Source organism: Oryctolagus cuniculus, chromosome 15 (assembly GCF_051225735.1).
Source record: "Oryctolagus cuniculus isolate XC-2025 breed Fujian yellow rabbit chromosome 15, ASM5122573v1, whole genome shotgun sequence".
Taxonomy (NCBI): Eukaryota; Metazoa; Chordata; class Mammalia; order Lagomorpha; family Leporidae; genus Oryctolagus; species Oryctolagus cuniculus.
The window spans coordinates 70,068,494-70,080,009 of record NC_142881.1 but is presented as its reverse complement, the minus strand read 5'-3'; the positions used below and the strand labels follow the sequence as shown (position 1 = coordinate 70,080,009).

At 47.9% G+C, this 11,516-nt stretch overlaps 1 protein-coding gene across 3 annotated transcripts in view; it reads right to left on the bottom strand.

Annotated features, from left to right (window-relative positions):
* The window catches only part of LOC149122043 (cytoplasmic polyadenylated homeobox-like protein 2), a 70,043-nt gene extending 64,063 nt beyond the window's left edge, over nt 1-5,980 (bottom strand). Inside the window, exons 1-2 of one of the 3 annotated variants that reach the window (XR_016221004.1) lie at nt 4,575-5,390; nt 137-328 (exon numbers count right to left, since the gene is read on the bottom strand). Coding sequence is in view for 2 of the 3 variants with exons in the window: in XM_089313540.1 (XP_089169666.1) it covers nt 150-328; nt 4,575-4,653 (258 nt within the window). In the remaining variant the exon portion in view is untranslated. Of the gene's footprint in view, nt 1-136; nt 329-4,574 lie in introns of all 3 variants that reach the window. The other 2 variants (XM_089313540.1, XM_089313539.1) reach the window with 2 other exon arrangements.
* Between the last annotated feature and the right edge of the window lie 5,536 nt (nt 5,981-11,516).

Here is an 11,516-nt window from a genome sequence, read left to right as displayed (position 1 = left end):
CACATCCACAATGACATGAAGAAGAAATGGGACCAAATTTCAACGCTGTCTTATGTGATGAAATGCTGTTATACTTTTTCATAATTAGTTGATTTTTTATTATTGTCCACAAAGACATATTCATGTAAATATCTACGTAGTTTATGTACCTCAATTGTGTAAAACGAACAATGGAGTTTTTTGACCAGTTCCTCCTTGGTCGTATAGTCAGGATAAGGACTCTCTGCAAATGATTGATTCAGTATGTGCAGTTCCTCAGGTGTAAATTTATGGCGTGCTTTTCCTTTTCTTCTTCCATGCTGTGTTTCTATGTTGTCATGGCCATCTCCTGAAAAATACAGAGAGAGAAAACACAAGAATATTAGCAAGATCCAGAAAAACAAAAGACCTCTGTGAGAGAATAAAATTTTAGAAAGGTGATACCTTCCCTCTTACCTAGCCATAATAAAATGAATAATGGACTGTGGGCATATCTTTTGAAACTTATGGTGAGAAGATGATAGTATTTAGGTCATAAAGGTAACAGGAGTGAAGAAGGTTTTCTTTAGTGAAAATTGATATACTACAAAGACAGAGATGGTGGGAAAACACTCAGCCCCACTAGTAATTGAGGCAATGTAAATAAACCAGCTGACGACAATCTGGTAAACAATAATTTAAATATATGGGGGCAAAGTGCGAAAGGACTGACACGGATTGACGAGGATAGGTCTGGTACCCCTATTGCTTGTTATCACTGCGTGGGCTTTTTTGCTCAATGCAATGAAGTCGAAAGTGGCCATACTCTCCACTGTGTCAATCAACTAAATGGCACTTGAAGATTTAACACCAAGTCTACAGGTCATTTTTCCTTCACCCGTGTCAGACATGCCAGCGGGAGGAAAGCACCGAGGGTCAAACCTGTCCTCTGGTGTGTGCTCATCTCCCGGATGCTGGAAGGGGAGCAGACCTTACAGACAAACCAACGTTGGCACAGTTCTCTACTGCAGAGGCCACCAGAAGAACTGACACGAGGCAATCCTGTTTTTCTTAAATCAGAATTTAAGTGAAAACTTACAAGGACTGCAAACCAAATTAACAACCTTCATATGTCTGCTTCAAAGGGTATAACCTAGCTGCCGGGGGTTGGGCTGCAGTATGTTAAGTTACCCCTGAGGACATCAGCATCCCATATGAGCAATGATTTGAGTCCATCTGCTCTACCAGTCCAGCCCCCCCGCTGAAGCCCCTGGGAAAGCAGTGGAAAACTGGCCAAGTGCTTGTGCCCCCACCACCCATGTGGGAGACCCAGATGGAGTTCCATGCTCCTGGCTTCTGCCTGGCCCAGCCCTGGCCATTGCAGCCATTTGGGGAGTGAACCAGAGGATGGCAGTTCTCTGTGTGTGTCTCTGTCACTCTGTCTTTTAAATAAATCTTTTTAAAAAGGTCAATCTGAACATACTATAGACTACCTAAGGCAAAACCAGAGACACTTCATCACAGAAACTGTGACATTCAAAATATAGTGTGGACATCGCAAATGATCAGGTGTGGAGAGAGACAGAGAGGGAGAGAGGGAGAGAGGGAAAGAGGGGGCAGGGGAGAGAAGAAGGAGAGATAAGGAGATGGGGAGAGAGGGAGAGAGAAAGAGGGAGGGGGGGAAAGGGAGAGAAGGAGAGAGAAGGGGGGAGAGCGAGAGCAGAGCTGAGGAAAGGGTCAGAAAGTCAGCCACCAAACCTCCAAATACACAAACCCCGAAAGCCCCTTGCTGTTCTCCTCGACTCCCCTTCCTTCAGCTTTCTCTAGCCTCTGCTCGCAGAGCACACCTGCACACCAAGTAGCTACTAGAGCAGGACTGTGGGGGACAGCGCGACAGAGAGGTGCCAGTAAGAAGTGCTGGATTGGGCTGGCACTGTGGAGTAGCAGGTAAAGCTGCTGCCTGCAGTGCTGGCATCCCATATGGACACTGGTTCTGATCCAGCTCTCTGCCACAGCCTGGGAAAGCAGATGATGGCCCAAGTCCTTGGGCCCCTGCACCCACATGGGAGATCTGGAAGGAGCTCCTGGCTTCAGGTTGGCACAGCTCTGGTCATTGCAGACAACTGGGGAGTGAACCAGCAGATGGAAGGACCCTCTCCCTATTCTCTTTCTCTCCCTCTCTGTTTGTCTGCCTCTCTGTAATTCTGCCTTTCAAATAAATAAAATAAACCTTCAAATAAAATTTTAAGAAGTATCTTAAGCATTTGGCAGTGAAATGGAGCTATGTGGGTTTTTTTAAAAAACATTTATTTATTTGAAAGTCAGAGTTACACAGAGAGAGGAGAAGCAGAGAGAGAGAGAGGTCTTCCATCTGATGGTTCACTCCCCAATTGGCTGCAATGCCTGAGCTGTGCTGATCCCAAGCCAGGAGCCTGGAGCTTCTTCCAGGTCTCCCACGTGAGTGCAGGGGCCCAAGGACTTGGGCCATCTTCCACTGCTTTCCCAGGCCATAGCAGAGAGCTGGATTGGACGTGGAGCAGCCAGTTCTCAAAATGGCACCCATATGGGATACCGATGCTTCAGGATAGAGCATTAACCCTCTGTGCCACAGCGCCAGCCCCCACAAAAATTTTTAAAAGTATTATAAGGCCAGGGCCAAAGGCTCACTTGGCTAATCCTCCACCTGCAGAGCCGGCACCCCAGGTTCTAGTCCCGGTTGGGGCACCGGATTCTGTCCCCATTGCACATCTTCCAGTCCAGCTCTCTGCTGTGGCCCAGGAAGGCAGTGAGGATGTCCCAAGTGCTTGGGCCCTGCACCCGCATGGGAGACCAGGAGGAAGCACCTGGCTCCTGGCTTCGGATTGGCACAGCGCGATGGCCGCAGCGCCCATTTTGGGGGTGAACCAAAGGAAAAGGAAGACCTTTCTCTCTGTTTCTCTCTCACTAACTCAGCCTGTCCAGGAAAAAAAAAATTATACATTCAGGGCTGGTGTTGTTTCATGGCAAGTTAAGCCTCTGCCTCCAGTGCCAGCATCCCATATGGGTGCTAGCTCAAGTCTCAGTTGCTCCACTTCCCATCCAGCTCCCCGCTTAGCCCTGGGAAAGCAGCAGAGGATGACCCAAGTGCTTGGGCCCCTGCACCATGTGGAAGGCCGGGAAGAAGCTCCTGGCTTCAGCCTGGCCCAGCCCTGGCCGTTTGCTGCCATTTGGGGAGTGAACCAGTAGATGGAAGATCCCTCTCTCTATCTCTCTGTAACTGTGCCTTCCAAATAAATATAAATAAATGTTTTTAAACATACAGATTATATGAATAATTGGTGTAAAGCATTTTGTATAAACCCAAATTCAAACAGAGAACACACTGTTGGTTGGAACTCTTTCCTTCAGAACAGGCAAAGAGGGGATAAGAGCGCTTTCTGCTCCCAGCAAAACTTCCCTGGGGAGCATCTATCGCTGAGGTGCTCCAGGGTATCTGGTCCCTACCCCCAGCCCGGCCACTCACTAGAACTCCACAGGAAAAGTTCCCAGTATTTCTGACCAGCAATTTGTATACCTAAACACACATTTTAAAAACACACTGGTTGTTGTTTTGTTTTAAATCAAATTTGTTTGTTTAAATAAAATCTCAGCAGTAAAACTGGCAGCTGAGCCCACAATCTTCACCTGGGAGGCCCCTCCCTCCCCTGTGGTCCAGAGCAGCTTCTGGAAGGGCTTCACACCCTAAGGGCACCATTGTTCTGGGGCCTTGGATTTTGCCTCCAGGACAGAGTGAGGAGCTGAGAGGGCTCCCCCTCCACCATGGGCACTTTCCAAGGATTTTCTGAAGACCTCCTAGAGCTGGGAGGCCTCTGCGAGTTGACTGAGATGTCACACTCACAAGCTGCCAGACAGACTGGCGCTGACCCAGGACTTCTCTCACCCAGTGCTTGTTTAGAGAAAGAAGTCAGGGCCAGAACCCCAAGACTTCAGAACTCCAGCTTTTATTTTATTTTATTTTATTTTATTTTATTTTATTTTTTGACAAGCAGAGTTACTCAGTGAGAGAGAGACAGAGAGAAAGGTCTTCCGTCCATTGGTTCATTCCCCAAATGGCCATAACGACCGGCGCTGCCTGAAGAATCTAACTTGGCTCCAATAGAAGAAGTCCTCAGAGAAACGAATATCATGAAACACCTATTCTTGGTTTCAAAGTTTGTTTGCACCAAAACATTTCTGAATTCCACTATTCCACCGACACTGTGAAGTTCCCTGCTCCAGCATTACATGACCAGTGCTGTTTCCTCCCCCTACCCTTCCCATCTTTCCCCACACCTCCCACCCCTTCATTCTGAAGGGAACCCAAGACACTGTTCTACCTAAACTACTTCCAGGTACATCTTTAAAATGCAGAAAACTTTTTAAGGCAACCCCAAGTTGGGTTAATTTTTAAACACCTGAGCCTTTGGGAAATCCTACCCCTGCATTCAGCCAGGCGGTAGCCAGAGACAATGACACCTGTGACACTAGTGGCCCCTGGACCACGAGCCTGCACTTCTGAAAGACGAAAGCTCAAAGCCCCACAGAACACCAGGACAGCGAGAACCCGGCCTTGCCGAAAGCCGCACATGGAAACTCACCATTGGAAGCCATGTCTGGGAGCCCTCCTGAGACCGTCTTCTTGGGCAGTGAAGTGAGGGCTGCTGGTACAGCGTTCATTTAATATGAACCTGGGATGGCCACCCTAGGCACGCCTTAGACCCAGCCCTTCTCCAGCCCCTGCCACACCCTACACACAGCTCCCCCTAGGCACAACAGGATTTCCAAAATCTCCATTTGTATCTCCAGTCACTGAACACCCATGGGAACTAATTTTCTCATTTAGCCCTGGCCAAATGATAACTGATAACTGAGAGTTTGGAGGCTGCTGAGGCCAGAGACTCACAGCGAATGAGGACATTAAAGAATATAAGACTGCAGGCATTGTGGCAAAGCTTGTTAAGCTGCCACGTAGGATGCCCCCAGCCCATAGCAGAGTGTGGGTTCCAGTCCCAGTTACTCTGCTCCCAATCCGGCTTCACACCAAAGTAGCCGGGGAAGCAGCAGGTGATGGCTCAGGTGCATGGGCCCTATAGCCTACACTGGGAGACCTGGATGCATTTCTAGGTTCCTGGCTTCAGCCTGACCCAGCTTTGGCTGTTGTAGACATTTGGGGAGTGAACCAGCAAACAGAAGGTTTCTCTCTCTCTTGCTCTCTCTCACTCAGCCTCTCAGGTACACAAAAATAAATGGTTTTCAGAAGTCAGCATAAGGGGCCAGCATTAAGGTATAGTGGGTATGGCAGCATCCCACACGGGTGCTGGCTCATGTCCTGGCTGCTGCACTTCCCATGCAGCTCCCTGCTAATGGCTTGGGAAAGCAATGGAAGATGGCCCAAGGGCTTGGGACCCTGCCACCCACATGGGAGACTCAGAAGAAGCTCCAGGCTCCTGGCTTTGGCCTGGCCCAGCCTTGCCTGTTGCAGCCATCTGGGAAGAAGATTCTCTCTCTCTCTCTCTCTCTCTCTCTCTGTAACTCTTTCAAATAAAAACAAATCTTAAAAAAAAAAGTCAATATAAGTCTAACATAATACAGTAATTAAATCATTGAAATAATTTATTCAAAACAGCCAAAACCTCCATAGAATAGTTTGAGAACTGGACGTCTGAAAGGACACTAGGGCTGAGAGAAAACAAACTAAAATTAAGTTGGGGAGCCGATGCTGTGGCATAGTGGGGAGAGCTGCCGCCTGCCGTGCCGGCATCCCATATGGACACTGGTTCATGTCCAGGCTGCTCCACTTCTGACCCAGCTCTCTGCTACAGCCTGGGAAAGCAGTAGAGGATGGCCCAAGTGCTTGGGTCCCTGCACCGCATGGGAGGCCTGGAAGAAGCTCCTGGCTCCTGGCTTCAGATCAGTGCAGCTCCAGCCATTGCGGCCAGTTGGGGAGTGAACCAGAGGATGGAAGATCTCTCTCTCTCTCTCTTCCCCCCTTCTTCTCTCTCCGTGTAGCTCTGACTTTCAAATAAATAAATAAATCTTTAAAATATTAAGTTGGACCTAGCCCGGTTTCCCTGGCTTTTTTTTTTTTTTTTTTTTCCCTGTAATTCAAAGTTCATTACCTCAGCACCGTGAATTTCCACTAGATGGTGCCCTTCCCTCTTCCATCAAACTTGTTTCAAAGAATATTTTGACCAGGTAAATTCACTTGCTTTTATGCTCTCCCCAACTCCAGGCAGTCACTTCTATTCTCATGCCATTATTTAGACATCACTGGCAAAGGTCAACATACCAGCTCCCACACTGCCCAATCGTAGGGTTCACCTTCTAAATCATCAACATTTATTGGACAATCTCTCTTTTTCTACCTGAACAACTCAGGAGAGTTTTCATATTTTTCCTGTGGACCTTGACTTCGGGGGATGTTCACTGAGTAGTGCATTGACCTTGCTTTGTTAAGATTTACAGGTGTTGCTGGGGCATAGTAGGCTGAGCCTCTACCTGCATCACCAGCATCCCAGTTCCAGTCCCAGCTGCTCCTCTTCGGATCTGGCTCTGTGCTGTGGCCTGGGAAAGCAGTGGAAGATGACCCAAGTGCTGGGGCCCCAGCACCCGCATGGGAGACCAGGAAGAAGCTCCAGGCTCCAGGCTTTGGATTGGCCCAGCTCTTACTGTTTCAGCCATTTGGGGAGGAAACCAGCAGATGGAAGACTTTTCTCTCTGTCTCTCCCTCTCTCTCTCTGTAACTCTATCTCACAAATAAATAAATAAAACCTTTAAAATGTTATTTATTTATTTGAAAGCCAGAGAGAGAGAGAGAAAGAGATCTTGCCTCTGTTGGTTCACTCCTCAGATGGCTGCAATGGCCGGAACTGCGCAGATCCAAAGCCAGGAGCCAGGAGCTTCCTACAGGTCTCCCACACGCATGCAGGGCCCAAGGACATGGGCCATCCTCCACTGCTTTCCCAGCCCACAGCAGAGAGCTGGATCAGAAGTGGAGCAGCCAGTTCTCAAACTGGAACCCATATGGGATGTCAGTGCTTCAGGCTAGGGCGATAACCTGCTAAGCCACAGCTTATCCTATATGCCTGCCTATGACACCAACACACACCCAATCCTGTGTATTGAGCCCTGCAGTGTAGGTGTGACCAGCACAAATATAGTCCCTGAAATCAGTATTCAGGTGAACTTTAGAAACACATGCCTCCCAATTATCACCTACAAGGAAAAGCCAGAACTTGGGGGAACTCCTGGCAGCTCTATGACCTGGCTCCCACTCCTGTTCAGCTTGGCCTTGGAGAATCCCCACTGGCCAACTGTGAGCTCCCACCAGGCTTGTACATGTCTGAGAACTGAAAAACTCTGTCCTGCCAGCCTGACACCTGTTTCAAGTGCTACAGGAAGAGTTCCCAGTGATGCTGGAAGAAAATGCTTTGACCACAATCAAGTTATCAGCATGGCAATTTTGATAAAGGTCATCAGTTTAAAAAAGAATAAAACAAAGTGCGGTAACAAATGAACTTGAGATTCTGGTGCTCTACAGAGTGGACTTGTGTTTCCTAAATGTCTTTTCTCTGGACTTTTTATTATTATTATTATTTCCCAGAAGTTTGGAATTTTTTTCACTTTTGGGATCAATGACTTATATATTCATTTCCCCCATTGTTTCTGTGATGTCAACAGTTTAACTTAAAGTCCAAACCTATGTTCAGTTCGTGGTTTACCTGTTCAAAATGTAGCATTTTCAGGCCAGAGTTGGGTGCAGTGGGTTAGGCTGCTGCTGTCTGCAATGCCAGCATCCCACATGGACATCAATTTGATTCCTGGCTGCTCCACTTCTGATTCAGCTCCCTATTAATGTGCCTGGAAAAGCAGTGCAAGAAGGCCCAAGGCTTTGGGCCTCTGCACCCACTTAGGATACTAGAAGAAGCTCCTGCTTCAGCCTGGCTCAGCTCTGGCCATTGTGCCCATTTGGGGCATGCACTGGTAGATGAAAGATCTCGACCTCCATATCTCTCCCTTCCCCCCGCTTCGTCTCTGTAACTCTGCCTTCAAATAAATAAATAAATAAATCTTTATTATTATTTGAAAGGTAGACTTACATAGAGAGAGGGAAAGACAGATCTTCCATCTGCTGGTTTATTCCTAAAAGGCTGCAACAGCCAAGCCTGGGCCAGGCAGAAGCCAGGAGCTTCATCCAGGTATCCCATGTGGGTGCAGGTGAAGTAACACCTTGACAGTAGGGATTCCATTTTGGGGAACCTGAGACTCCATTCTGGGAAGGTGCCCCCCACACACACACACACCGTGAGGCTCTGCTCTGAAACTATGGTCTAAAACAGTTGAACAATAGCAGTCCACTACATCACACTAGGCAGAGCATAGAAAACCCCTAGCATGATCGCTCAAGCTTGGAAGTGGATAGGCTGCACCTGGGTTAATGATAAAAATGTAATTTGTCTATGCCCTACATATGATTAAAACCAATACCTGGATTAATGTCAAGATTATAATTGAAATTGTTAAGATTGCAACTGGCATTGTCAAGATTATAATTGATACTCGTTTCGCATCGGTTTTAGGTCAGCTTGACCCCCATAACCATGTATTCCCCCCGATCCTAGCAACCATGTATTCCCATCCCAATTTTGCAGTTTTTGCCTTTATAAACCCTGTTGCTTTGGGCTTCAGGGTCGAGAGTTCTTTTGGGCATGAGCCCACTCTCCACCGCCGGCAATAAAGGACGATCAAATTTTATCAATGTGTGGTGCTCCTTTGATTACACTCACTCAGGTACAACACAGGGTCCCAAGCAACTGGATCACCCTCTGCTGCTTTCCCAAGCACATTAGCAGGGAGCTGGATCAGAAGCGGAGTTCCAGCCGTTGTGGCTATCTGGGGAGAGGACCAGCGGATGGAAGACCTCTCTTTCTCTCCCTCTCTGCCTCTGCCTCTCTGCCTTTCAAATAAATAAATACATCTTTAACAATAAGTGGCACCACTGGGAAACAAATGGATGCCCGTATGGGATGCTAGTATCGCAAGCAGCAGCTTAACCTAGTGAACAACACTGGCCCTAATAAATCTTTTTTTCTTTTAATGTAGCATTTTTTTTTTCCATGACCTGACATGTTAAAGCCACAGCCCATCAGTTTGGTGAATCTGGTAAACTGTAAACTGGTGATTCATCAAACTGACTTCCAGCACACTGAGTTTTCCTAATGATTTTCTGTCAAATGCCCACTTAATGAGATTGCAGTTTCTTTATCTTTTTCTCTTTCTTTCTTTTTTTTTTTTTTTTTTTTTTTTTTTTTTTTTGACAAGCAGAGTTAGACAGTGAGAGAGGGACACAGAGAAAGGTCTTCCTTCCGTTGGTTCACCCTACAAAGGCCACTACAGCCAGAGCACTGCGCCGATCCAAAGCCAGGAGCCAGGCGCTTCTCCTGGCCATCCTCCACTCTCTACTCAGGCCACAGCAGAGAGCTGGACTGGAAGAGGAGCAACTGGGACAGAATCTGGCGCTCCAACCGGACTAGAACCTGGAGTACCAGCGCCACAGGCAGAGGATTAGCCTAGTGAGCCGTGGCGCCAGCAATGAATGTGCATTTTCCCAAACCGAACTTTAGCTACCTGCTTGACCCTTTCTCAGACATCTCAATGCTTAATCCACTAGACTGCAACAATAGTAAGAACAACAGCCAACATTACTTTTTTACTCTGTGCCGCCTCTCACCTAACCATGAAGCAGTTATGAACGAATGTCCTCCATACCCAATTCCTGCAGGAAACCTACTGAGCATCATCATCATCAGTCATCACAATGATTTGAGCTTTACACCCTTGGGCAAGAAACCGCCCTGGTCCCACCCACATCTCAATACCACCTCCTGGGGCCAGCGCTGTGGCACAGTAGGCTAAGGACCTGGCCTGGAGCGCCAGTATCACATATGGGCGCCAGTTTCAGAACTGGCTACTCCACTTCCGATCCAGCTCTCTACTATGGCCTTGGAAGACAGTGGAGGATGGAGCGAGTCCTTGGGTCCCTGGACCCGATGAGACTGGGGGTGGGGTGTTGGGTGTTGGGGGAGATTCTGGCTTCTGGCTTCAGATCAGCACAGCTATGGCCATTGTGGCCAATTAAGGAGTGAAACCGGCAATGGAAGCAATCTCTCTCTCCCTCTCTCTCTCTCTCTCTCTCTCTCTCTCTCTCTGCCTCTCTTGTCTCTGTGTAACTCTGACTTTCAAATAAATAAATAAATAAAAATTGATCAGATTTGTGAGCTGGAAGATCAGACCTCCACCCCACACTGAGTGACCTCATGCCCCTACCTGACCACACCTCTGTCCAAGTACTTGGGTTCCTCTTCTCCACACGGGAAACTCAGATGGAGTATTCCTGACTTTGGCTTCAGCCTGGTGCTGGCCCCATCCCAGCTGTTGTGAGCATTTGGGGAATACACCAGAACATGGAATGGTTGTCTCTGTCTCTCTCTCTCCTGCCTCCCATCTCTGTCACTCTGCCTATGGTAACTAAGTGTACCTAAAAGGTAATCTATTTAAGTGAAATTGACACTCAGATGCAATGATGGTTTACAGCCCTTGTCTCTACAGTTTGTTGAACTCTTTACTTACTGTAGGGATAATGAGTATAAAGTAAACTGAAAATAAATCTTTGTAAAAATTAAGATTGGATGGCTGGCGCCGTGGCTCACTAGGCTAATCCTCCACCTTGTGCGCCGGCACACCGGGTTCTAGTCCCAGTCAGGGCACCGGATTCTGTCCCAGTTCCCCCTCTTCCAGGCCAGCTCTCTGCTGTGGCCAGGGAGTGCAGTGGAAGATGGCCCAAGTGCTTGGGCCCTGCACCCCATGGGAGACCAGGAGAAGTACCTGGCTCCTGCCATCGATCAGCGCGGTGCGCCAGCCGCAGCGCGCCACCTATGGCGGCCATTGGAGGGTGAACCAACGGTAAAGGAAGACCTTTCTCTCTTTCTCTCTGTCCACTCTGCCTGTCAAAAAAAAATTAAGATTGGGACTAGGAGAGGGAGGAGGAAGAAGGATGGGAGCGTGGGTGGGAAGGATCACCATGCTCCTAAATCTGTATATATGAAATACATGAAATTTGTATACCTTACATAAAATTAAACTCGTTGCTGGAGGCCAGCCTTACCCTGATACTCAAGCCAGACAAGAACACAACAACAAAAAACTACAGACAAATATCTCTGATGAACATAGAATGAAAATTTTTAACATACTGCCAAATCAAAATTGACAGCAATCAAAAACATCCGTCATGGTCAACTGGTCATAGTTCAGGGATGCCTATAATATGTGGATGCCAGGGCCACAGGTGGTGGCCTATTCCACTGCACCCAGCGCCGGCCCCTATTTATCTTTCTTTAAAAAACATGTATGTATTGGAAAGACAGCGTTACAGAGAGCGACGCTTGGAAAGGGTGTCCCCTACAGATAATGACCAGGCCAAGACAGGGCTGGTCGGGCCACCCCCTTGCTTGGCAAGCCCGGGGCCCTCCTCCCTCCTC